At 46.0% G+C, this 26,313-nt stretch overlaps 1 protein-coding gene across 2 annotated transcripts in view; it reads right to left on the bottom strand.

Moving 5' to 3' along the window:
- ABTB3 (ankyrin repeat and BTB domain containing 3) overlaps positions 1–26,313 on the bottom strand; it is a 308,462-nt gene that overhangs the window by 45,380 nt on the left and 236,769 nt on the right. For both annotated transcript variants that reach the window (XM_068561159.1, XM_068561160.1), the window contains exons 5-6: positions 3,263–3,428; positions 1,089–1,178 (exon numbers count right to left, since the gene is read on the bottom strand). In XM_068561159.1, the coding sequence (XP_068417260.1) occupies positions 1,089–1,178; positions 3,263–3,428 (256 nt within the window). The remainder of the gene's footprint in view (positions 1–1,088; positions 1,179–3,262; positions 3,429–26,313) is intronic.

Genomic DNA, 26,313 nt, shown 5'->3' with positions numbered 1-26,313 from the left:
AAAAAAAATCCCCAATACTTGAAATTTATAAGATCCAAAGTGGTTCTGGATCCAAAACCATGTCTATTGCCTGCTTTCCTCAGATGAATATAAAGCATGCTAATTTTTTTTTTTTTTTAAACCACAGTACTAAGACTACAAGAGCATCTAATTTTGAACTAAAAAAAGTTTCCTGGGGTGGCTGAGTTAGGAGTGCAGCATGTCAATCGATCTTCCCAGCCTCTGAGACTGCCAATATTAGGCTGCCGGAAGAGAGTGGGTCTTTTTTTTTTTTTTTTGTGAGAGGGGGTCTTAAGTCAGCATAGAACATGGTCAAAAAGTATAATTTCACCTATTATAAGCCTTGGCGGGGGCGGGGGGCAGGAACCAATAATAACTGAGTCCCAAACTGATGCTACTCTGTATTTATTTCTTCCAACAACTCTCTGAGATGGGTGCGATTATTCTCCCATTTTGCAAAGGGGAACACCGAGGCTCAGGAAGGTTAAACTATTTGCCCAAGCAGAAAAGCAAGTTACTAAGACGCAGCAGTTTCAGAATTTGAACCCACGTGTCAAATTCTAAGGTCTGTGAGGGTGCGCTTTCCAGTATACCACACTGCCTCAAGGAAGCTTTGCAATTAGCTTTAAGACCTGTGGTTTAAACCGGCCAACTGGGTGAGCCAATCGGGATTCGGTGGGGGAGGGTGGAAGACCTGGGGGAGCTACACCTTAGCTCAGGGTACGTGGACCAGCTTTGTATTTGGCAGAGGAAAGGGCTGATGGCTCAGGAGAGCTCTCTCTGCCCGATCCCAGAAAGAATGGATCAGCAAGAAGAATCAGAGATTGGGTACAGCTGAACTGAGGGAAGAGCTAGGGCTCCTTGTGGCCTCATGGGTTGTTTTTAAATGAAAAATGTTTTTGGGCAGCTCCTTGGAGTTTGGTTGGGCTGGGGCCTCAGGACGGAGGAAATCCAACAGCTGGTCTGACCTATTTGCTGGACTGAGCACCGTCAGCGGTGGCTCTTTGGGAGGTAAAGCCCCCCTCTTTTTGCTCGCCTTCCCCGGGGACTGCCAGGCCCAGGGGTCCTGCAGCCCTCTGCACCCTCACCTCCACATTCAGGTCAGCTCCGGCATCCAGCAGCATCTGAACCATTGCCTCGTCCCCGCGGACGCAGGCGTACATCAGGGGGGTCATGCCCTGCGGTGAGTTAAAAACCAGAGAATAGAGGTTTACCAGGTGGCTGTGTCACTTGACAAAACAAACGGAAAATCTTACTTGTGTGAAGGAGGCTATAATTGTACTCAAAATCCAGTATTTTAAAGTAAATGTACAGCCCTATAAGGTCATAATCCTCCATATTTTGAAAACCAAAATGGAAGCAAGAAGGGAAACATACATTGCCTTTTTTTTTTGCATTTATCTTGGCTTAAGTCGGAGGATTTTTTGTTTGTTTTAGGCTGCAACAGATCTAAGAGTGTTTGCTAAAACAAGTGGTTGGTTTCAACTGAAAGCTCTTAGGAACTTTCTGGATTCTGCAATATCAGCCCTAAGCTATCTAATTGGTAAACACTGTTTCCTTGACATTTTCTCTTTCACAATATAAGTGTCATCTTTGCTCTATGTGAGCTGCTGGTCAGTGTCAAGGGAAATTGGTGCCTCTGAGTATGACCCCAGCACGACGTCAGCTTTGACGTTATCATTTACAAGCAAAAGGCAAGCGAATGAGGAATGACTTTCAGGAATTCCATATCTGCCCATGATTCCTACTTATTACAAAGTACCACACCAACAGAAGTAAGGGATGGATTTTTCAATAAACAGTGTTGTGAAGGCGGCTATTTGGGAAAATGTTCAGGTTAGAGCCTTATCTCACACTATACACCAAAATCATTTCCAGTTTGATTAGAGATATAGAGAAAAAAATTAAAACCATAAAAGACATCTAACTGGATCCGTTTCTAGGCATAAAAGTAATGGAAGAAATCACAAAAGAAAATCATTACAGCGTTGAGGACATGCGATTGAAAACATAAACAAAATTAAGAGGTAAACAATAAATTGAGACATATTTGTCATATTATAACAGAGGGTTATATGTCTAATATGTAAAGAGCTCTTTGAAATAAAGAAGAAAAACACTTAAGCTCTAATGAAAAACAGGCAAAAGATTAATTAAATTAAGTAAAAGATTAATAGGGTACACAAAAATAGTTGGAGAGTGTGTACAAGGAAACAGTCTCTGGGAAAGTAATTTGAGATCCAAAACTTTAAGATAAGTTGATGCATTTGAGTGACTATTTCCACTTTAAAAAAATTTCCCTAATGAAATAATCAGAGATTTGAACAAAGATTTGTGTAAGTATATGTAGCTCAGCATTACTGATATAAGTAATTAGAAACAATCTAAGTATTCAACAACTGAGGTATGGTTCACTGAACAAATAAATATGACCATTTTATGTAGCCATTAAGAGTGATTTAAAAAAAGAATATTTAATGATACTGCAAAGTATCTTTAATACAAAATACCAAAACCAGAAAGATAATAAATCTTTGTTCTTAAAAAATAATGTGTGTGTGTGTGTATTAGGGCTCCTTTGTGTTGCTCAAGAAAATTGTTAGCTGTAATCCCTTCCCTGGAACTTGCTGCATGAGCTGCCCATGTGAGAAGCAACTCCATTTGTCCTTTGTGACTTCCCATCTGGGGCTCACATTGAAAGCTGCTGTTTGTTTTCTCCATCCGTGACATCTTCACCCACCCGGGGTGTCTCCCTGATAGACACACAAGCCTCTCACTGTACCTCAGTTTCAGTGGTTTGGGGGACGGCTGCCTGTCTCTGAGGTGTCTCCTGGGGTCCCTCAGAATGACCTTTGTGTATCTTAAACACACCCTGAAAGTTTGGTGAAAATCTGCTTGGATTTGTTCTGTGATGCAGAGAACTAATTTTAACCATGCTGGAAAAAGGGCTCGAAGGACACAAGCTAAATATAAATGATGGTGGATGATGATGGCATGATTTCCTTTCTGGAATAGGTCTATTTTTCTCTATTTTCCATTTCAGCTGCAAGGATCACGTGCAACTTCTGTACAGATGAACAAGGATATTTTTATAAGATATTTTAAAAACTTAAAAAAAAAAAATAAAACAACAACAACACAATCACCCTACGTCACCAGAAGGGGGAGCCTCTGTCCAGTGCCTGCTGTTTCCATCCTGCCCTGGGGCAGGGCACATGGTGGAGGTGGGGTGCCTGTTCAGACACTCGGAGGACCCCTGTACCTGTTCGCTCATGGTGTTGATCCCATCGGGCCCCAGAAGAGACACTGCCTGCTTCACCAGGTCCGTCCGCCCACAGTTCAGCATCCGGAAACCCAGGTCCTGCTTAAACTTGGCTTCGATGGCCACTGCATCCAGCTTCCGAGAAGCGCAAAAGCAGTCGTCGGCCCTAAGGAAGGGAGAGATGGTCAGTTGGGTGCAACAGCTTCGCCAGGACTGGTTCTCGAGGGCCACAAGAGTTAGGAAGCACCAAGGAGACTTTCCATTTGCTTTTCATGTCAAATGCTTGTTTCTGGGCTCCAGTTAGAATATGGATATCTCTTGATCCTTGTCCTTTATAACTGCTGCTTATCTGTCTTATCTCTCCTCTGCTCCCACAGCATATTGAGCTAAGAATAATAATGGCTAATATTTACTGACTGTTCACTATTGTTAAACTCTTTACATGAGTTAATTCGTTTACTCCCCTCATAACCCTAAGAGGTAAGTACTGTCATTACCCTCTCTTTTAACCATGGGAAACAGACACAGATAAAGGACTTGCCCAAGGCCACGCAGCCAAAAAGCAGTGAGCTGGGATGTGAGCCCAAGGCAGTCTGTGGAGAGCTGACCTGGGTATCTACTGTGTCCCCCTGTCCCCCCATCACAGCATATACTATTTGCCTCTTTCCTTGTCTGACTTCCCCTCCAGGCTGGGGACTTCTGAGAGCAGGGACCTTGTCCAGCAAGTCTCTGCATCACAATCCAGACAGCACCCAGCACATGGAGGTGTTAAAAAACGTTAGCCGAGTGAACACAGAATGGCTGGAGTCTCTACTTTCAAAGTGGAAGCAGGGCGGAGACCTGGCAAGATGAAATAAGAGTACTAGTGGTGAGATGCTTTGGAAACTAACTGAGCCAGTTGGGCGAAGTGAGCCAGGTTAGGGAAGGGTGGGGAGGAGAATCAAGGAATTCAAGAAGGGGATACAAACAACGCTTGTAAAGGATGTTACTTCCTTCTTATGGTGAATTGTCAAATCAAACCACCAAGCATTTACTGAGCACCTGTTTGCAAGAGGCTCACAATGCCTGGAAGGGGAGAGGGCACAGGCCCTGGTAACCATAATGCCATGTGGTAATTGCAATGATTGAGGTGTTCAGAGACACACACCAAACAGAGTCTAGGGGATCCAGCAAGGCTTCCTGGGGAAGGTGACCCCTGAGCTTTGTCTTTTTTTTAATATATATCTTTATTGGACTATAATGGCTTTACAATGGTGTGTTAGTTTCTGCTTTATAACAAAGTGAAACAGCTGTACATATACATATATCCCCATATCTCCTCCCTCTTGTGTCTCCCTCCCACCCTCCCTATCCCACCCCTCTAGGTGGTCACAAAGCACCGAGCTGATCTCCCTGTGCTATGTGGCTGCTTCCCACTAGCCATCCATTTCACATTTGGTAGTGTATATATGTCAGTGTTACTCTCTTACTTCATCCCAGCTTCCCCTTCCCCCGCTGTGTCCTCAAGTCCGTTCTCTACGTCTGCGTCTTTATTCCTGCCTTGCCACTAGGTTCATCAGTACCGTTTTTTTTTAGATTCCATATATGTGCGTTAGCATACGGTATTTGTTTTTCTCTTCCTGACTTACTTCACTCTGTATGACAGACTGAACTGTGTCTTAAGTAAGGAGAGAGAGGGACGGAGGGTAGGAGAACTTGGAGCAGGGCTTGCATGAGCAAAGGTATGGACACGAGACGTGGCGGGCTCTGAGAGCTAACTATGGAGGTTTTAGTGTTTCTGGGGCATAAACTTCCAGGCAGAGGGCCAGAAGCTGAGGGTGGGGAACTTTACTTAATCCTAAGACTTTATGCGTAAGAGCCACTGAAGGTTTCTAAGCAGGCAGGGGAGTGATACGGTTGGATGGCCAACTCTGGGAGAGCGTGGAGGATGGATCTGAGGGGAGCTGACCCTAGAGGTGGGGAGATGTTGGTGCTAAAAGAAACAGCCAAACGGAAAGAAGTCACGGCCCAAGTGTGAAGTGACAAGGGGCTGAGTGAAGGCGGTGGGTGCTGGGACGGAGCAGAGGACGAGGATTCCGTCTTTCCTGCGAGCAGGTGCCCATTTCTCAGGTGATGGCCCTTGTCCTCAGGCTGGTGAACTACACGCCCTGCATCATCAGGAGTCTGTGCTGTCCCGGACCCCTTCATATTCCTGCTCGTTGCTAATGCTGGGCATGGATACTCAGGAGAGGAGCCAGGGGTCCAGAATTCCTGGTTCCACTCCTGCCTCTAAATAACCCACTTTCTGGTGTGAGGAAGGGTTAAGTTTGCCAGGGAACTAGCTTCTTTTTAATCCTTGAAGGAAATGAGACGGACTATTGTTCTGAAAGTTTATGGCACTAAGGCTCCTCAGTACGGCTAGGATCTGGGGCAGAGGACCTGAGGGATGAAGAACAGAGGGAGCCTTAGGAATCAAGTGGGATGGCCTTGACCCTTCACTGGGTTCCTGATCTATCATTCATCTCAGCTGGCAAAGGAGGCTTGGAGGAAGGCTGTCTCGAAATAGGAACGCAGTCACAGGAGATGTTAGGGCTCTTAGAGGACCAGAGGGCACTGATGCAGTGACGATGGAATCCAGAGAAAGAGGAAGGTTGGTGTTGACGTGGGGTCTAATCTGCATACATGCCTCAGGAACTGCGTGTCAGGCCAGGCGCTCCGAGGGCTTGTTTGTAGGACAGCCCTGGGAGGAACTAAGAAAGGTATTTAGGAGACTTGGACCTGGACCCTGGACTCCAGGATTAAGACCTTTTCATGGCAGGTCAGGGAGCCAAGATTACCTCAGTTGGAAGACTCTCCAGGGAAGCCTGAGAGCTCTCCAGGTGTGGGTAGGGGAGGGCTGAAGACTCCGGGTCTGGCTTTAGACCATGGCATCAGCACCCAAGATGTGAACTTCTAAGGGCACATAATGGGGCTGTGCCCTAGGGCTTCTTGGTCCAGTTCATGGGAATTTGGACTTGGGATTCTTACAGCTACGGTGTGGCCAGATTTAGCAAATAAATATGATTTAGCAAATAAATATGACTTAGCAAATATTGAGTGAAACTTATACTAGAACATTATTCACTGTTTATCTGAAATTGAAATTTAACTTTTAAAAAAAAATCTGGGAAAGGGCAGAGCCACGTGCCATGATTTGAAAAGAACACACGGTGAGATCATGGATCCCACTGAAGTGTAGACAGCACCCATCTCCAGGGGAAGAGGGGAGGTGCTTGGTGTGGCAGTGGGTTTCATCTAAGGGACCCATGTTCCCCAAAAACTGGTTAAGGCAGATGCTTCAGGCAAAATGAACACGACAGAGAGAAGAGGGTGAGAGCAACAGGGTGAGATCCTGGGGCACACATCACAGAGGCTTCCAGAGAGGGAGAGATGGGGGCCTGCAGGTGTCGTACCGAGGTGTCTGGAGCCTTGATGGGGGTGTGTGTGTGCAAATCTCGGGGAGGTATCTGATTTGACTAATTGTAAGGGAAACCTTTCTTCTAACAGACCACTATCTAATTCTGGAAGAGGTTGCTTTGTGAAATCAAGAGCCTCCTTCTTGGGGAGCAAAGATGCTGTGAATCGTCACCGTCACTGAATTTGCAATTTCCTCTCTCCTATCTGTGTCCAAGCCCCTTCTGCTCTCTTCAATGCCTGATTGACTCTCTCAAATAAGCATCTTTTCTGGAATCACGCTAAATTCCACGTGACTGGATGAGGGTTACTGCGGCACGTCCTGTGTGTGGGCACCAGGAGGGGAGGTTATGGAGGAGAGACAGAGACCCTACCCTGTGTTCACGGAGCTCCCAGACTGGTAAAGCGATAATTCCTGGAACATCAGGAGAAGTGTTTACCAGCTACAAAGGTCCTTGATTTTAATTAGAAAGAGAGAAATGGCAAGAAAATTACTGTCGCTAAGATGATGATGATGGTAATTGTTATTATAGGAATCCAACGTTTACTGAATACTTACTATTGAAATCCAAGCTCTTCCCATGTATTAACTCATACGATCAGTACAACAAGCCCACAATGTAGGTGATGTTGGGAGCCCCGTTCCAGAGATGAGGAAACTGCCCAAGTCACAGAGCTGGTAAGTGGCGAGCCAGGATTTGACCTGGCTGATCTGAGACCCCAGCCTGACACTGGCACTTCTCCATCATGCTGGCATGCCCACACATACAACCGTCTACTGGGCCAAACTGCTTGGATGGCTCTCAGACCCTCAAATTGGGCCTGTCCAGCATGGAGCTTTTTATGTCCATCCCCACCCTCCATTCTTGTCCTCCGGTCATCCCATCTCCGTAAATGAGACCACCGTCCACCCAGGCGCTCAGGCCAGAACCTTCTCTCATGCCCATATTCATTCCATCAGCTGTTAATGTTCCCACCCAAATCCCAAATCCGCCCACTTCTCTCCACCTCCACCACCCGTACCCTGGTTCTAAACACCAGCATCTTTTTTTTTTTATTGGGGCATAGTTGTTTTACAACGTTGTGTTAGTTTCTACCATACAGCGAAGTGAAGTAGAGTCCCCTGGGCTATACAGCAGGTTCTTATTAGTTATCTCTTTTATACATATTAGTGTGTATATGTCAATCTCAATCTCCCAATTCATCCCATCCCCCCACCCCTGCTTCCCCCCCTTGGTGTCCATACAACACCAGCATCTCTTGCCTAGAGGTCGTAATTTCAGTCCTATTAAAGTGCTCGTAATGCAGGGTCTTTCAGGTCTGGGCATATTTTAATTCTTAGGCCTGTGATATCCTAGACAGCTGCTGACAAACAAGGACTGCCTTGCACCAAGCATAGGCATAAGAATTTGTTATGACAAATTCTTATGACAGTGCTTTGGCTTGGGTCATTAGCAGGGGAGGGTTGGGAAGGGACAGTTGTTTAGACTTTTATATATTGGAAAGTTGTATTTTGAAATGTTTTAATAAAAGTTTTCTGTGTGAGGGACTTCCCTGGTGGCACAGTGGTTAAGAATCTGCCTGCCAATGCAGGGGACACGGGTTCAATCCCTGGGCCGGGAAGATCCCACATGCTGTGGAGCAACTAAGCCCGTGTGCCACAACTACTGAGCCCGCATGCCACAACTACTGAAGCCCATGCACCTAGAGCCCATGCTCTCCAACAAGAAAAGCCACCGCATTGAGAAGCCCATGCACCACAACTAAGAGTAGCCCCCGCTCGCCACAACTAGAGAAAGCCCGCGCGCAGGAACGAAGACCCAACGCAGCCAAAAAATAAATAAATAAAATAAATTAAAAAAAAGTTTTCCATGTGATTTCACTCTTCTCTCTATCCAAACCAGTCTCTTACACAAGGTGAGAGTGAGCTTAAAACGTCTATAAGGGGAATTCCCTGGCGGTCCAGTGGTTAGGACTCTGCGCTCTCATTGCCGAGGGCCCAGGTTCAATCCCTGGTCGGGGAACTAAGATCCCACAAGCCATGGAGCATGGCCAAGGAAAAAAAAGTTTATAGGACCATGTTCTGCCTCTGCTTAACACCTTTCAATGTCTTCCCATGTACTGAGAATAGAATCCAGCTCTCCACGCATGGCCTGCCGGGCTCTGGGGTACCGGCCCTGCCCTGCTCTCTAGCACTTCCCTGCCTCCTTCACTCTGTACCACCAATTCTCCTCTCTCTTCTGTACCTTCAGCTGGCCAACGTCTCTCCTGCCCGGAGGACTTTACTCCTGCTGTTCCCCCCTGGCTAGAATGCCCTTCCCCTGGCTCTTTGCAGGGCTGACTCCTTCTCTCCCCTCAAGTGTGAGCTTGGAGGTCATGTCCAAAGGATGTCTTCTCTGACCATCTAAAGGAGGTAAGTTTCTCCCCTGTTTTCTCCCCTATCTTTGTACACCTTGGCTCCAGGTCAATTTCATCTGTCTCCTTCTTGGCACCTTTCAAAGTCTGTGACTATTTTATTAATTTATTGTTTCGCTTGTAAAAAGCTTGGTTTTCTGTTTTTTGTTTTTTTTTCCATGAGAATGTCAGCCTCCTGGGGGCAGGACCACATCTACCTTATTGTCTGTTGTATCCCCAACAGTGCCTGAAGCATAATGGCATTAACAGATGTGTGATCCATGCACAACCCACCGTTCATTCTTGAGAGCAGACCCCAGGAAACGTCTGTTCATCAAGAATCCCTCGGCCATACAAAGTTAAGTAATGGTTCTGGTTACTGAATTCTGCCAGCCAACGCAGAAAAGCAAACTGAAACAGGTAAGAAACATTTTCCATAGCGGTATGTGAAAATGTGGCTTTCTGTTCAACTGGGTTTGTTAGAAAATTTAACTCTGCAAAGTCTTAATTCCTGCAGCATTCCTGCAGACACGACTCAGAGCTCCATTTACTCTTTCTGGAAATTCTCTGAGGGATCTGCCCCGGAAGACCAGCAGGTTCCCTGTGGCCTGGACAAATGAGCATGCCTGCCTAAGTGCAGGACTTCTTTATGTAGAAATCTATAAAGCCGGTCACCTGGGGCTTCACTAGAAGGTGATCAACTTTGTGGTTTTTCCCTCTGAGTGGCTTTCAATGATGCCATAAAAAATTCTGATCAATTTAAGTAAGAGTGGTCAGCTACCAAGGTCATCAATTTCTCTGATTTCTCAAGGACCCCGGCCCCAAGAGACTGGTTCAATATTTCCCACTACTTCAGGAACATGACTTCAGAAAGATGTTTTCCAGGAGGCCTGCAGGCCTGAGGACAGCAGTGATTGCACTGCCTTTTCTCCCCTGGGAAGGAGGTGGCATTGAGGTGAGAACTGATACATTCTGCAGATATCTTGATGCAGTCCAAGTGACAAATGCAAGCTGGTGAGGCCTCAGACACATTTTATTCATTTATGAATTTTAAAAGCTAGCACAGAAGTTACAAGCATGAACTCTGGTTTTCCCAGCTCTACTGCTTAGCAGCTATGTGATCTTGGGGCAAGTTATTTAACCTCTGTGTTATTCAGTTTTCTCATCTGTAAAATGAGCTTTTAGTAATAATACCTTCCTTGTAGGATTTTGGGTGCGGATTAAATGAGATAATCCACGTACAGTGTGTGGAAGAGAACAGAGCTTGGCACACAGCTCTCATTAAATGTTATAGATCTCATACCATAATCATTATTACAAATCACAAAGCAAGGTGCAGACTGGAGAAAATACACTGTATTTCAAAGAAGCAAATGCAGAGACACAGAGACTAAAGAACGTTTTAGGAATAGCGCTTCTTAAGGTCTCAGATTAGATACTGTATTTAACAAATTCCACCAGAATAAAGGCGGTCCTTTTCCTAGTGGGGAAACCATGCCCCCGGAAGGGCTGTCATTCCTGTCCTGTATGCTTCTGCAAGCAAACTGTAAGTGACGACAGAGGTTGGGGAGGGAGGGGGGATGGGAGTCACACTTGAGGAAAGCACAGTTTCTGGAACAGTTCAACAGCAAGAAAAGGCAGAGCCTCTTAGGACGCTATGGGCCTGCCCAGCCAGGCTCCCAGACCCTCTTTCCTCCTCCACCACCAGGACCAATCCTGACCCTGCTGGGACGAGAAGGTACCCTGCAGCTCCCAGGATCCCTGAGCTCCAGTGGAACTCTGCTAAGCCCGTCCCCCAGAGTGTGCGCTCAGAAGCCAGACTGCCTGGGTTCACTGCTTGGCTCTGCCCTCACTCACTGGGTAATGCTGCACAGGTTACTCAATCTCCTTTATTTTTCTCCTCTGTAAAACAGGGACACTAACATTACATGTTTTACTTATCCAACAAAGACTTAGAAAGCAATGACCATGGACCAGGCATATTGTAAGTTTTTTTTTTACAAATATTGACTTGTTTAACTCTCATGATATCCCTATGAGGAAAGCATTATTATTACTAACCTATTTTACAGATAAGGAAAATGAGGCACAGAGAGGTTAATTAATTTGCTCTTTGTCACACAGCTAATAAGGAGGAGTCAGGATGTGAACTGAGACAGTCTGGATCCGGGGTCAGTCCCACTGACTAGTCCGTACTGCTCAGTTCTTAGTGATGTGCTGGCAACCACTGGGCTTCCAAAGGGACTCCTCATGACCCTGGGATCTGAACCCCAAAAGGCCTAAGCAGTTCCCATAACCATGACTTCCTCATCAGTAATAAAAAAAGCTACCCTTCACTGCATGCTCATTATACGCCAAGCGCTGTACAAAGCGCTCGGTTCCCACCACTTCAATGGATTCTCTCCTTGAAGGAACTGCTGGAAGCTGAAGCCCAGGTTTGAGTGTCTGACACCAAAGCCTGTGCACCTACGCAGCAGGCAGAGCCCAGGCCCCAGCACCAGAGTCCACATCCTTGTTTGGCTTCTTACTTGCTATCTTGGGCAGGTAGCTTAACCTCTCTAAGCCTCTGTCTCTCTATCTGCAAAGCAGGGATGACAACAACAGTACTTAATGTCTATATCTGCAATGAGGATTAAAGGAGGTGATACTTTCGAACCACTCAGCACAGTGTGTGATCATAATTGCCTGATACATGGGATGCATATTTATTATGGTACTATTATTTTGTAATTGCAGGTCCTCTTTCTAGGGATTTAATCAGGCCATCTGGAATCTCCCCTTTCCCCCTTCCCCCTCCCCCATCCTCCAACCACACAATCCTGCCCAGTCCCAGGGCAGGTCTTTCCTTGCCCCCGAGGCGATTTCCAGCTGTCCCAGAGCCAGGCCCACCGGAGCCCAGCCCTCCCTCGCTGCAGCCTCATGTTTGCTGGGCCTTGTGAAAGCTCTGCGATTTCTCTCATGGCTTCTCACTTCCCTTTCCCTGTGTTTCTATTCTTGTTCATCAAGGTCTCGCCAGCAGGCTGGCAACCTGAGACAGAGCAACTTTCGAGACCTCTCTCAGAGGCAGTGGCCTGGGGTCAGCCAGGGGGCCATGTGAGGGGAGGAGCCGCTGTGCCCTGCCCCCTCTGCTGCCTGGGCTCTGTGACCGTAATTTGGTTTACAGTTTGGCTCCCCAAGGCTAGCGGCCAGATTAGTTGCCTTGGAACAGAGTAAAGGTGTTAGCGATAATCAGAGAAATAGTAAATATTTACAGTTTCCCAACACACTATAGTTAATATACTACTACTACTACTAACTGACATTTATAGATAGCTTTCCATGTGCTAAGCATTTCACATGTAATAACCCACCTCATCCTCAACATAGCCCTCAAAACTGGGCACTGTTCTTTTCATTTTACAGATGGAAAAACAGAGGCATAGAGGTTATGTTACCTGCCCAAGGCCACACAGCTTGTAGGTGGCAATGCCTGGTTCAGCCCAGGTGGTCTGACTCCTGAGCCCATGCTCACTTCTTGCCAAAACCCTTAAACCCAAAAGGCAGGTTTCCACATGCCCATTTCACAGATGAGGAAACAGAGACCGAGAGGCGTTAAGTAACCTGCCCCAAAGTCACTTGGCTCTTCTATCTCCAAGTCACCAGACCCGTCTCGTCACAAAGTTAGGCCTAAGTAAGACTTGGGTTGGTGAGAAGTCCCACACCTGGTCCCAGCCCAACTCCTCAGAATCCAACACTATCGAATGCCACGAGCCACAGCCTGGGAATACAGACGGGCCAATAGGATGAGATTTCGGCCCCAGAGAACCTCGGAGGCTAAGCGAACTGCCATGATTCATTCATTCCACATATTGAGCACCAGCTACAGGCCAGGCGCTGGGTTAGGTGCTGGGGTCCAGCAGCAAGTGGACCAGACACGGGCCCTGCCCTCCCAGGTTGTCATGGAGAAGGATATTAAGCAAGATGTTTGGCTACATAGGTGACTATGTAACTGGAAATGGAGTTGCCTAGGGTTGAGAGTACAGCACTAACTCAAAATAGTAATTGCAGATCAAGTCGCCCACCCTTCATATTTCTCTGTGGGCATGGAGATTTCTGACATCCAGGAGCAGACGACGATGCTGACTTCATTTATCTGCCGACCCAGGAACTCACCTAAGGGTGGCAGAAAATACTATTCATGAAATGGGAGAGCAGTACATACGTGTCAAGGTTTTTGTGAGGAATCAGTGAGAGGGTGCATACGAATCTATTCTTGCTATGCTGGAGGTACTGTTTGAATGCAGATACGTAACTGGAGATGTGGGATGTGTGACACAGACTCTGAATTTCTAGAAGATGTGGGTGGGCCTATGTCAGTCATCGGAAATGCTGGAGAAACATTACAAGGAGTCAGCACTCCCACTACCTCTTTAGGAATTCAGGGTAATGTTGTGTTGGCTGTGAAACAACACCTAAACTAGGGATGGAACGGGGTTCATTTTGGGCAAACTCTGATTCCTTGGATGATTAGAGTAAAGGTGTTAAGCAGGATTCTGAGGCCATGACCAGATTTAGCCAAGAAAGAGGAACCCTACAGAACAGGGGCCTACATAATGGTTCTGAAAGCAACTGGTAAGGCAGGAATAGGGCCAATGGTTTAAGTTGTGGCTGTACCACCCATTAGCTGTGACCTTGGATACATCCCATTTCCACTGACAGCTTCAGTATCCTTACCTATAAAATGGGGGTGTTGGGCTAGTCAAGCTCTTGGGTGCCTCCAAGCATGGACATTCTCTGAGTTTATCACATGTTTTCTGGTGTTCAGGTACCGCTCTTTACTGTGCAACAGCTTTTCTCCCTGACTCCATCTTGACATTTTAGCTTCTTGGTTTTTACTCTAATTTCATGCAAACACTTATTACTGTAGCCAAGAGGATCACCTGGGAAAGAAATGCGTCTAGTTTCCCAGCTTACTGGGCACCTGGATGAGGTCAGCTTGAGGAGAAACAAGGCCAAGAATTTGCCAGTTTACACTTTCATTTAAAAGCAGCCCAGTGGTTCTCAAAGCACAACAAAGAAAGCCACACTCTGTCCCTGCTGTGAAGCACAGAAGTCTGCCTGGAAGAGAATTTCAGGAAGGAGGGAGAGGTGCTGGGCCTGGGAGCAGAAGGGCAAACTCTAGGCCAGTGCCGTCCTAGCACCTATGCTGCTGACCGGCACAGGGTTTGAAAACAGTTGGAAAACTTTGATGTGGGGCATACGTATGCCTAGTTCTTCTTTTTCTTTTCTTTCTTTTTTTTTTTTTTTTTAGTTGTTTTGTTTCTTTGTTTTTTTATACTGCAGGTTCTTATTAGGCATCAATTTTATACACATCACTGTATACATGTCAATGCCAATCGCCCAATTCAGCACACCACCATCCCCACCCCACTGCAGTTTTCTTATCTCACTTCCAGCTGGGTCCACTCATTGGTGTTCCCTGTCTGGCTCTGGGGCATCTGAGTTTTGGATGGTGGACTAGGGAAGGGTGATATGGGATAAGTTCTAGTATCATAGATGGGTATTAAGGAGCTAATGTTTTAAGAAATCTTCATTAATTCATTCTGATCACCTATTATATGTCAAGCAGTATGCAAGGCATACTAAAAGTATTTTACTGGTTCTCAAATAATAGTAATACTAGTAATAATAATTACAAACACATTAGTACTTATTGTATACTAGAAACTGTTCTAATTTTATTATATGTGTGTGTATATATATATATATATATACACACACACACACAGAGACACCCACACACACCCACATACTCATTCATATATGTGAACTTATCCAATCCTTACTTTAACCCTAGAAAATTTATTTTCGTTGCTCAGAAGAAGAAACTGCAGCACAGAGAGGCTAAGAAACTTGCCCCAGGTCACAGAGCCTGAAAGTAGTAAGTAGAACTGAGATTCGAACCAGGCAGACTGTTGCTGGAGCCCTGCTCTTACTGCCCCATTCCCCTGCCTCTCTGTGTTACCAAAGGCCTTCCATGTTCACTTAGATTCTGTTCAAATGCTGCGTGGGTAACTACTAGATGCCTGGTCCTGAGTTGGGTGCCAAAGAAATCTAAATTCTCAACCACAAGCTTCAAATTCAAGGCTGTCTTGCAGTTGCCCCTCTGGAAAGTTCCCCATCTCTCAACCATTTCTTCTTTCTCACCATTCCAGCCACAGGGCCTCTTCCCACTTCATATACACATTTCCCTACCGCTTTCTTGCCTGCATGCATGGTGTGTCCCTCACTGCAAATCCTCTCCCCTGAATCCTGCTTTCCTTCAAGTTGTATTCTAGACCCAAGTCCCAGATCACAGCTTCTGACCTGCAGAATCCCAGAAGGTCAGTGCTGAAGGACAGCACTCAGTTCAACTCTTTACCTTCTTAAGATCAGGAAACTGGAAGCCTGAGAAGGGTTAACTAATTAACTAATTAGTTAATTAGTTAACTAATTAACTAAGGGTTAACTAATTAACCCAGATGTATTTAGGAGCAGAATTCATGTCTTCTTTTAAGGTCATTTAGCAAGTCTCTCTATGGAAGGATACCTTTAGGTTTTGCAGGGCAGTGATTCTCAAACGGGGGTGATTTTGTCTCCCAGGGGACATTTGGCAATGTCTGGAGACATTTTTGGCTGTGACAACTAGGGACCTGTTACTGGCGTCTAGTAGGTAGAGGCAAAAGATTCTGCTAAACATCTTATAATGCACAGGACATCCCCCACTACAAAGAATGATCCAGCCCAAGATGTCAATAGTGCTGAGGTTGAGAAACCCTGGTGGAGGGAAATACAGTTTTTTTGCATCATCTCTTATGTAGTGGGCAGTTCCCATTACAGGATTCTGTAACCGTGACAATAAAATGGAACCTTCAGAAATGAATCGTGAAATGGAAAATCAGAGGACTATAGGCCTCACTTGGATAGAGGCCCCTGGCCCCCCTCTTCAACACATTTTCCCAAGGAAGCCAAATTCCTTTTCAGAGCCTTCAAGTCCCCCAGTGATCAGTTTTTCCTTCTCTTCTGGGTAGCAAAAAGATGAACAAATTGAGACCGCTTTGTACTGAAGTAAGTCACACAGAGATCTCCGTGCACCTTTGTAAGAAAATTATATGATTGTTGCAACTGGAACATGCAATGCTTGCAAATTTCCTAGGAGAAATCTTTGTCCAACAATGGTGCCCGCTTGCTGTTTAATGCTGCTACTAAAGTACAGAAAAGAGCCAGCTCATTAAACCTTTCTTGGATAATGTAACAAAAGTGTGACTCCACGTCCTCCTCCCAGCCAATCTTTTCTGCCTCGTGAGATACAGCAAGGGACCTGGAAGCTTTCTCCTTCTTAGAAGTAAATGCTCAGTTAGTGGCAAAACCCACTTTGTTTACCTCCTCACCAAAAAAGAAATTCTGGGTCTGTTCAAATACGTGAAAAAGACATCTCAAATGCAAGGGCTCGGAGAACGAAACTAGCGTGTTATATCTCAACGTGCTGTCATGTTACTTTGAGTAGGAAATAATGAAGCAGAATTACATGTCTCTTGCTCTGGCATCAGGGCTTATTTTAAAAGAGTTGAAAATAAGGCCTATCCCTACAGAAAGGAGTCACCTTTGATTTTGGCAGCCCTTAATGTATCCCTTTTTGGCAGAGACTCATTGCTCTCCTCCAGAATCCTTTACCTCCTTTATGTGTTGTAGGACCTGAATTTTTAGCTGGGCACGTGGCTGCCCAGATAAAGACTACATTTCCCAGGTTCCCTTGCAGCTAGACATGGCCACCTGACTAAGTGCTGGTCAACAGGGAGTAAGTGCTGGTCAATAGGGAAGTGATGGTATACAATCTCTGGGGCATGCCCTATCCTACATTCCCTCTTCCCACTAGATAGATGTAGTTCTGGTGGGTGGGGCCAGCCATGTTGGGTCATGCAGAGAAAGGTATCACCTAAGGGACCACAGAGCAACAAGAGGGAAGGTGCCTGGGACCCTGACCTGGAGTTGCCATAACAGCCCAGACTGCCTATGCCTGGATTGTTAGATGAGGAAAATTTTAAGCTCCTCTCTTATCCAAGCCACAGGTGCTTCGCACGTCTGTTACAGCTAATGAATCTATATCCTAATTAATCCATTCCACAAATGGTTCTTTAATTTAAATCAATTCAATGAAGCACACAGGAAGCACTAAATATATGCGGGCTATTGCACTAGGTGCTGGAGATTCAAAGATGAAACACCATCTTCCAAGGAATTCTAGAAAGAATGGATAGTCTTCTTTATAACAATTTTCACAAATAAACATACCAGTTCCTGAGGTGTAAGGGCAAAGTTCTAGTGTTACAATCCCAAAATTAATTCCCAGTAACACCAGTTCCATAAACTGCTCTATGACAGATCTGCACATTATTTCTGTAAAGGGCCAAAGTACACATTTTGGGCTTCGTGGGCCATGTGGTCTCTGCCATAACTACTCAGCTGTGCTACAGTGGTGAGTAAACAATGCTAAACAAAGGGGCATGGCTATTTCCCCATACAACTTCTTTTACAAAAATAGGTGGCAGGCAGCTCTAGTTTGCTGGCTCCTCATCTATGGTAAAATAATTTAATAGGATAACCTTCTTTTGGGGATTTACAAGAAAGACAGGATGTTAAAAGCACTGAGAGGGACTTCCCTGGTGGCACAGTGGTTAAGAATCTGCCTGCCAATGCAGGAGACATGGGTTCGATCCCTGGTCCGGGAAGACCCCATGTGCGGTGGAGCAACTAAGCCCCTGTGCCACAACTACTGAAGCCCGCGTGCTCTAGAGCCCGCATGCCTCAACTACTGAGCCTGTGTGCTGCAACTACTGAAGCCGGAGCACCTTGAGCCCTTGCTCCGCAACAAGAGAAGCCACTGCAATGAGAAGCCAGTGCACTGCAACGAAGAGTAGCCCCCGCTCGCCGCAACTAGAGAAAGCCCGCGCGCAGCAACAAAGACCCAACGCAGCCAATAAATAAATAAATAAATAAATAAATAAAATAAAATAAAATACACAACGTAAAACAAACAAAAAAAAAACTGAGAATTTTTTTAAAAGCCTGTTTAATTTTATTTAAGCCAGTGTTTCCCAAATTTATTGAACCACTTACAACTTTTAAAATAATGCTTATAAATATTCCAGAATTGGTCTTCTGAATGTGCTGTTGCAAACACCAGTTAAGTAACTTTTATTGTTAATAGGTTATTTTAGGCATACATAAAATATAGAGTAGTACAATGATGCCTACATGTTCACCACCTAACCCAGCTGAAAAAATAAAATATTACAAGTACAAAGGCCTCTGCACACCCTTCTTGATTCCATCATCTCTTCTACCTTCCTGAGATTACCATCTCCCCTGAATTTGACATTTATAATCACCGTCATGCTTTATACTTTCTACTACTTTTATGAATTCCTAATAATATATAGACTGTTTTGCATGTTGGTAAGCTTTATGTAAATGTTAGCACTGTATCCAAATCCTGCCTCAACTTGCTTTTTTTGCACAATATTATGTTTCTGGGATTTAGTTATATAATAACATGTAGCTCTAGTTCATTTATGTTCATAGCTACTTGGTATTCCCGTGAATGAACATACCACCATTTATTCATCCGTTCTCCTGTAGAAAGCTTGTTCCTTTCCCTTTTTCTGTATTTTGCTATTATAAACACTGCGTCTATGAACATCTTTGTACATATGGGAGAGCTTCTGTAGGGTATAGACTTAGATATGTGTTTAGGTATGTGTTTTCAAGTTTACTTGAAAGTGGATTCAGAGTCCCCTCCGGTGATGTTTAAGAGTTCTCACACTTCTATATCTTTTCTCAAATCTGATATCGTCAGACTTTAATTTTTTTTGCCAATCTAACGGTTATGAAATGCAAACTGGGGTGTGGTTTTGAATTGCATTTCTAGGATTACTAGTGAGGTTGAGCCTTTTTCATACATTTCTTGGACTATTTCTACGTTAATTCTTCACAGGGATCCTTGGCCTCGGACGATGCTGACAGTGTAGGCTGACACAAGAGACAGACGGGCATCCAAATTCCTGAGGGAAACTAAGGCTGGAAGCTAATCCTTCCAAGGTGAACCAGTGGGCCTCACTCAAAAGTTACTTTCCCATTTCCCAGTGCCAATTCTTTGATTGGAGTTACTTTTTTAGTGGCGAGAACTTGGGCTTTGGAGTCAGACAGACTTGGTTCAAATCCAAGATGGAGCTCTTTCTACATGTGATGGTGGGCAGGTTTCCCAACCTCCCAGAGCCCCGGTTTTCCCAGGTGTGAAGAGGAAAATAAAGTCTCGCATGCAGTTGGGGGAAACTGAACGCAGTGCAAAAAGCACCCAGGACAGTGTCTGGCCCACGACTCGCAATCATTGTTCCCTCTGTTATCCTGTGAGATATGGGAGAGACGTGAGCTGAAGCTCCACTCATTTCCTTCACCCTCTGCATGCCTCAGTTTCCTGCACAGGGAAAAGTGTCACCGCCATTTGCACACAGAACGTCAGACCACAAAACTGAATAATCTTCAGAGTTAGAAAGGACTTTGGAGATCAACCAGTCTGGTGGTTCTTAACCTTTCATAGGGTGATTTAATGAGCTGATGAGAGGCTAGTTCACTTTGGAAAAATGGCACATATGCTCCAAACGTTGTGATGACTGCAAACTTTCTGAAGGATGGGACCCACTCTTTCATTGTTACCCAAAACACCATTGTCATGACCTTATATGAAGGACTTTGTATAAGGACATGGCTTTTTAGTAAGTACTGGTTGGCTGGCTAATTGCTAAGGGAAGATAATGCTCTTGTGTAACTAATGTTTTAACCTAGAGTTTGGGAGATTTGCTCACAAAAAATCCCTGTTCCCAGGAAGCCAAATCCCATATGGCAAACTATATACTCTCAAGCTGCCAGCCTGAATCTGAAGCCCCAGTTTGGAAGTGAGCCCCAAATGCCATTTAAGATGTAGTTCTCTGTGTTGCTGTAAGCACCAAATGTGTTTCTGTTTTGCTTTTAACACTTGGAAACTCCAAACAAATTCCAAGCGTTGGCAAACTGTCTGCTGCTGCAATCTGGTTTCTGCCCACACCGGGCTGTTGAAACTGCTGTTAAGGGAGCCGCCAAGCCCTGTGGCCTCCTTCTGGTCTGCATTTTCTCTGCCTGTGGGCAGCCTTGGATCCTGGTGACCCCTCCCCATCTTAGTTTCCTAAATCTGCTACCTTGCTTTCTTCAGGCTGTTCTTGGACCTGGGAGTCCTCTTCCTTCGTCTCATGATGACGCCTCTTCGTTGGTCCTTTTCCTGGGCTTCGGCCCCACCCATGACTTCAGTGGCCACTAGTCTGCCAGCGTACCCCGCAAAAGCCTCTTTAGTTAAGACCTCTCTTCTGAGTTCCACGCCTGAATCTCACCTACCTACCACTGTTTCCGTGTTGCAGTCTTTTTGCATCTGAATTAGTCCAGGACGTCTTAGTCTGTCACTTCTAGTATCACCAACACACTTGATAACAGCCCTTTGCATCATTCATTCATTCGACAAGTATTTACTGGGCCCCAGCTATGTGCCAGGCCCTGTGGTAGGCACCCCAATCAAGGAAACTGATTTCTGGCCCAGCCCTAAATAGAGAAGGAGACTACTCTCTGAGGTAAAGTCCAAGCTGTGACTCTTTCTTCTGAAATATTCTATGGCCCCCTCCCCTAACCTCTGCTCACTTGGGACAAGACCCCACCAATGAGGGACCATATTTATTGTCTACATGTCTTTCTTCCCTTCTTTTATCTCTTCCTGCTAGTGACCTCATCCAAGATTGCAAATGCAGCTGGTGATGTATGATCAACTGCTTTGGACAAGGTTCAGGACTCCAGCCAATGATGGCTTTCAAAAATCTCACACGTCAGAGAAAATATAAAACTTGAGTATCCAGAGGAACTCTAAAATCACTGGAGAAGGGACAGTGGCCCCCAAGCCAGTCAGCCCCAGTTGATTGTCTTCCTGCACTCTGGGGGGACTGAGCCACCAGCAGTGGCAGAAGGGCCAAGACACACCTGACTGCAGCCTGGGCTACAAACCATATTCCTGACGGTAGACTAGCACATCTCTTCAAGATATTTATTTTTCCTCTCTCTCAGAGGAAGTTGAGGCGATTGTTTTTGGCAATCGAGAGGAGCTGACCTTCTTAGTCCAGAGTAGGGCAGTAAGGATAATCACTAATATTTAATGTGCATTTACTATGACACAAGTATGCTACATGGTTTTCATGCTACATGGTGTTAAATGGTTTATATATATTATTTTACTTAATTCTTCCTATAACCTTATGAGGTGGGCATACTATTGTTCCTATTGTATAGATACAGAAACTGAGGCCCAGAGAGGTGAGTAACTTGCCTAAGGTCACACAGAGAGTAAGCAGTTGAGCCAGGATTGGAACCCAGGCAGTCAGGCTGCAGGGCCTGCACTCCTAGCCACTCTGCTCTGCTTCTTCTCTAATTAGATGATAACACAAGCACTTAATTCCCTGGCAACCTTCCTCCGATGGAGGTGCCTGACACAGACTCTCATTTCCATGGACAACCAAGGGGGCGGCACCTGGCACTCAACATTTTCAAAACTGACCCCATTATTACTTCTCTGACATTATCCTTGTCCTGTATTTGTTAAAAGCATCCCCAGCTACACACTGTCCTCAGAGTCAATTTTTAACATAGAAGTTTGGTGAGGGGAAGAGGTATCACATGTACATGCTACAAAGTCCAACAGTCAAGTAAGTTTCCCTCCCATCTCTGTACTCCTGTGTAATGGGTTGAATTATGTACTCCCCAAAAGATATGCTGAAGTCCTAACCGCCCTACCCTGCATCTGTGAAGTAACAGAGTCTTTGCAGATGCAATCAAACTAGATGAGGTCATTAGGGTGGCCCCTAATCCAGCATGACTGGTGTCCTTTACAGGAAGATGGAAATTTGGACAGAGAAACAGAGAGAAGACAGCCATGTGAAGAAGGAGGCAGGGATCGGAGTGATGCTAGCACAAGCCAAGGACCATGGGGGGCTACCAGAAGCTGGAAGGAAAAGGAAGGATCCGCCTCCAGACACTTCTGAGGGAGCAAGGCCCTGCCGACACCTTGATTTTGGACTCTAGCCTTCAGAACTGTGAGACAGTAAATGACTACTGTTTTAAGCCACCCAGTCTGTGGTACTTTGTTACAGCAGCCATAGAAAACCGATATATCCAGTTTTCTAATTCCCCTCCTTGGCTATGACTCTGGTTATTGGTTTCATACCTACCCTCTCAGACACAGTCTGAGCACGGAGAGCAAATACTCATGTATATATTTCACACAGGGTGACATGTCATACACTATTCTTTATGACCCTTTTCACTTGATAACACACCAGGACTAATTTTTTAAATTGTGGTAAAGTATATATAACATAAAAATTGACCGTTTTAACATTTTAAGTGTTCTGTGGCATTAAGTACATTCACATTGTTGTCCAATCATCACCACCATCCATCTGCAGAACTTTTCATCTTCCCAAACTGGAACTCGGTACCCATGAAACACTAACTCCCCAGGACCCTCTCCCCTCCCAGCCCACCAGGGCCATCTCTAACACTGCTCGGTCCCTCCCCTCCCACATGTGCCCCCAAGTCCTGCTGCTTCTATCTTCTCTGTTTCTCTAGCATCTTTCCCCATCTCTCCATCCCCACTGCTTCTGCGTCACTCCGGCTATCAGCATCTATCACCTGGATCCCTGCAAGAACTTCTTGACTCCAGGCCCCTGTCCACCTCTGCCCATCTTCCCTGCCACCACCAGCCCCCCTTTCTCAAATACAACTCTGCTGTCAGTCCCATACTTAATCATCTGTGACGGCTCCTACCTCCTGCAGGATACAGTCAAAAGTCTTCGGCGTGGCATACAAGACCCTCCCTGGGCGGAATTCAGCCCAGCTTTCTGCGCTGTAGCCAATGCCTGGTCCAGGGCCTGGCCCACAGGAGGTGCTCAGAGCAGTGTTGGTTGAACCCTGTGTTCTCAGTTTGAATTCCTTGTTTCCTCCAACACACATTCTCACCTTGGCCTTTACATACATGGTTCCCTCTGTGTGGACTTATTTTTTCTAATGCCCTTTCTCCATCCTCTCCTAGCTTCACCTTCTCTACCGATAAATCTGTTTGTTCTTCAGGATTCAGATCAAACGGTACCTCTTGCATTTCGAGCTCTCCCAGACCTAGATCTTTACTGCCTTCTATTAGAGCGTTTACCAGATTTTTCTGTAATTCCTTCGACCTCTCTGCCCACCACCTCCAGTCTAACTCACAATAGGCCAGGTGCACAGCGGGTACTTGGCCTGTGTCTGCTGAGTGCAGGGCGGCCTCGCCAACTTGGCTCCTGGAGCTGTGCTGTGGCCTGTCCCTGACACTGTTGGGGAGGACAGCTGAGCCCAAGAGCAGCCCTCCTGGGGTCAGGGAGAGGGCAGCTTCCTGTCTCGCAGGAGGCGCTAATGCACTGACATCAGTGCAGGGGCAGCAGTGGTTCCAACGGGGTCACTGGGGGGCCGGCAGCACAGGCTTCATGCACGCTGGAGGTGAAGGAGCTGGCATCGCGAGGCTGCACTTCAAGCCAGAGTGGCTGGGGAGCAGCAAGGACAAGGGCTCTCCAGGGGAGAGGAGAGCGTGGGTCCGGCTCTTAGAGGCCGGGGAGGCTTCCAGGGTCCCCACAGAGCCGCGTGCAGGGCCCAGGTGCTCGGCCTCTGCAGGTGACTTTTGAGGGGGAGAACAGGGAGGCCCAGGTCTGAATTCAGGGGCCGTTGTGGACTTGACCAAGGGAAATGGCTGGCGTGGGTGTGGCTCCAGCTCTCCCCGCCCCGTTCCCCAGTTTTCTCCATAAGCCCCTGGCCAGGATACCAAGTATTCCTTTACAGCAGGCACGTGACACTGTCCCTTCCTCTCCGGGGTCCCAAGGTGCCCTGTTCTTTTCTCCTCAACTCCTCTCTACCCCAGACTCTGTTTCACTTTCTTTGTAACACTCAGACTCTGTGAGATTATTTTGCTAATCCGTTGGCTACTGTCTATTATTGGCGTCTCCCCAGCAGCATGTAAGTCCCAGGGACTCCGTCTCCTCTGAGCCCAGAACAAGACCTGGCTCCATACAGATGGGGCAAGGAACGGGTGGAAAGCATCTTTCCTTCTGACACCAAGGGCTGGCATCCCCCTCATCTGGGTGATCCTCTTCTTAAAGGGCCACGGATGCTTGCAGGAACGAGGACCAGTGGCTGCAGCAGCACCAGGCCTGCTTCCCATGTGATGGGCAGCAGCTGGGTTTTCCCTGACTTCATGTTCCTGGGTCCCACACAGGTTCTGGTGGGCCATCAGCACCCAATACATTTTCGGCCCATGTTTGGCAAATGAACCCGAACTTCCAGCTGTCCTTATAGGGCTGTGTCAGAGGCACCAGAATTTCACTTCAGGTGCCGCTGTGGCATAAACTTCGCCTTAGAACCTACCTTGACCCAAACCAGACAAATAACAAAACCTCTTAACCTCAAGAGGTGCCAAGGAGACCTGGGAAGGGTTAAAAGGGGCAGCCCAAGCAGTGGTGCAATTTTAAAAATTCATATGTGACCTCTTACTGAGGTTCCCCACCCCACGAAGCAGTTGTCACCCCTGTCTTTACAGGGGATGAACTTGGCCCTGTGATATGGGCAAGGTGACCTGCCAAAGGTGACCCGTTAGAAAGCAACAGACCCAGATGAGGGCATCTAGTGTGGGGTTTGGCCTTAGGTGCTCAAAAAAAAATGTAGCAGAAGAGCAAAGGAAAGAACATAATGACCCAGGTCTCCGTCCTGATACTCTTAGCATCCTATCACCCCAAACATCCATTCTGGACTGCTCAAAATCTGGTTTGAATTTAAGAAACACTTGCAAAAAGATGAACCATTTCCTGGAGTGAGCTCATCGTTCCAGCAACCCCCAATTCTTGTTGGTAGGTGCCGTTTATCAGCTAAGATAGGATTTGAGAACACCCCTTACTATCATTATTTTAACACAGCCTCACTCTGGAGCAGAAAAACTGCCCCTTAAAAATATGGGGAAAACAACAGTATTCACTCTTTGTATTTCTGAAATGTTTCAAAACCAATTATTAATAAGAAAATGTACAAAGCCTAATAAGAAAATGTACAAACTGCTCCAGGATGTATTATTTGTTCTTTCCTTTATTCTTACTTCCCTCCTCCCCCACCTCCCAAAGGACATGAAAAAGAAAAGAAAGGGCCCAAATTCCCAGGTTTCAATGATCTGATACTTTAATTAAGGAAGAATAAATGGGTCACCTCTGTCAGCTTACAATCTGTAGCTACATTAAATGGTGTTCCTTTGGTATAAACCTGATAGCCATGGTGAGGCTTTACTGTAGCAGAATAAAGACAAAAGCAGAGCTCCCATAGGACTGACCAAGGTCACTGTGAAAACCAATGCAGCACTAGCATCAGACCGGGAACCCCTTGACTCTGCTTGCTCTGTCCCAGCTGGTGTCCAGGCTGCCTCCCCGCCAGGAAGCCTCAGCCAGCTGGTAGGTAATTACATGTGCTAATAGTCACTGACACTCCAGCCGCCAGCACCACGTCCCAAGTTCCCGCATCTGTTAGAACACCAAACTACCCACACTTTTCTAAGGCTGATTACTTAGAGAGGTATGTTCGGCTCCAAATGAGTCAGAACTAGGAGCCTGCCTGGCAACTTTGAAGATGAACGTCTGGGACGGTAGAAAGACAAGTCCACTTGCCAAGTCCTCCATCCTACACCTCATCTGCCTCACAGTAGCTGTGTGACGTTGGACAAGTCCCATAACCGCAACTAGCCTCAGTGTTCCTATCTGTAAAATGGGATAATAAAGTCTGCCTTGCGGAATTGTTGGGGATGGCACTGTTAGTGGGGAACACTAATGGGGAAGACTGTTAGTGCAAGGTAGGCGTCCAATACCTATTTGTTGGCTATGTGAATGAACAAGACTTCTTTGATCCCATCCCCTGAAAACTGGAGACAGTAATTCCCACTTCACTTCACACTAAATGTGATTGGGAGATATATGTATAGATGTATCTGTATGTTGACCAGACTGAAAAATAGGTACTCTTTAAAAAAAAAAACAAAAAAAAAAACTGGCTCATTGTATCATGTACTGAATTTGGTCTAG

This window comes from Eschrichtius robustus, chromosome 13 (genome assembly GCF_028021215.1).
Source record: "Eschrichtius robustus isolate mEscRob2 chromosome 13, mEscRob2.pri, whole genome shotgun sequence".
Taxonomy (NCBI): domain Eukaryota; kingdom Metazoa; phylum Chordata; class Mammalia; order Artiodactyla; family Eschrichtiidae; genus Eschrichtius; species Eschrichtius robustus.
This window is presented reverse-complemented; position numbering and strand designations above follow the sequence as displayed.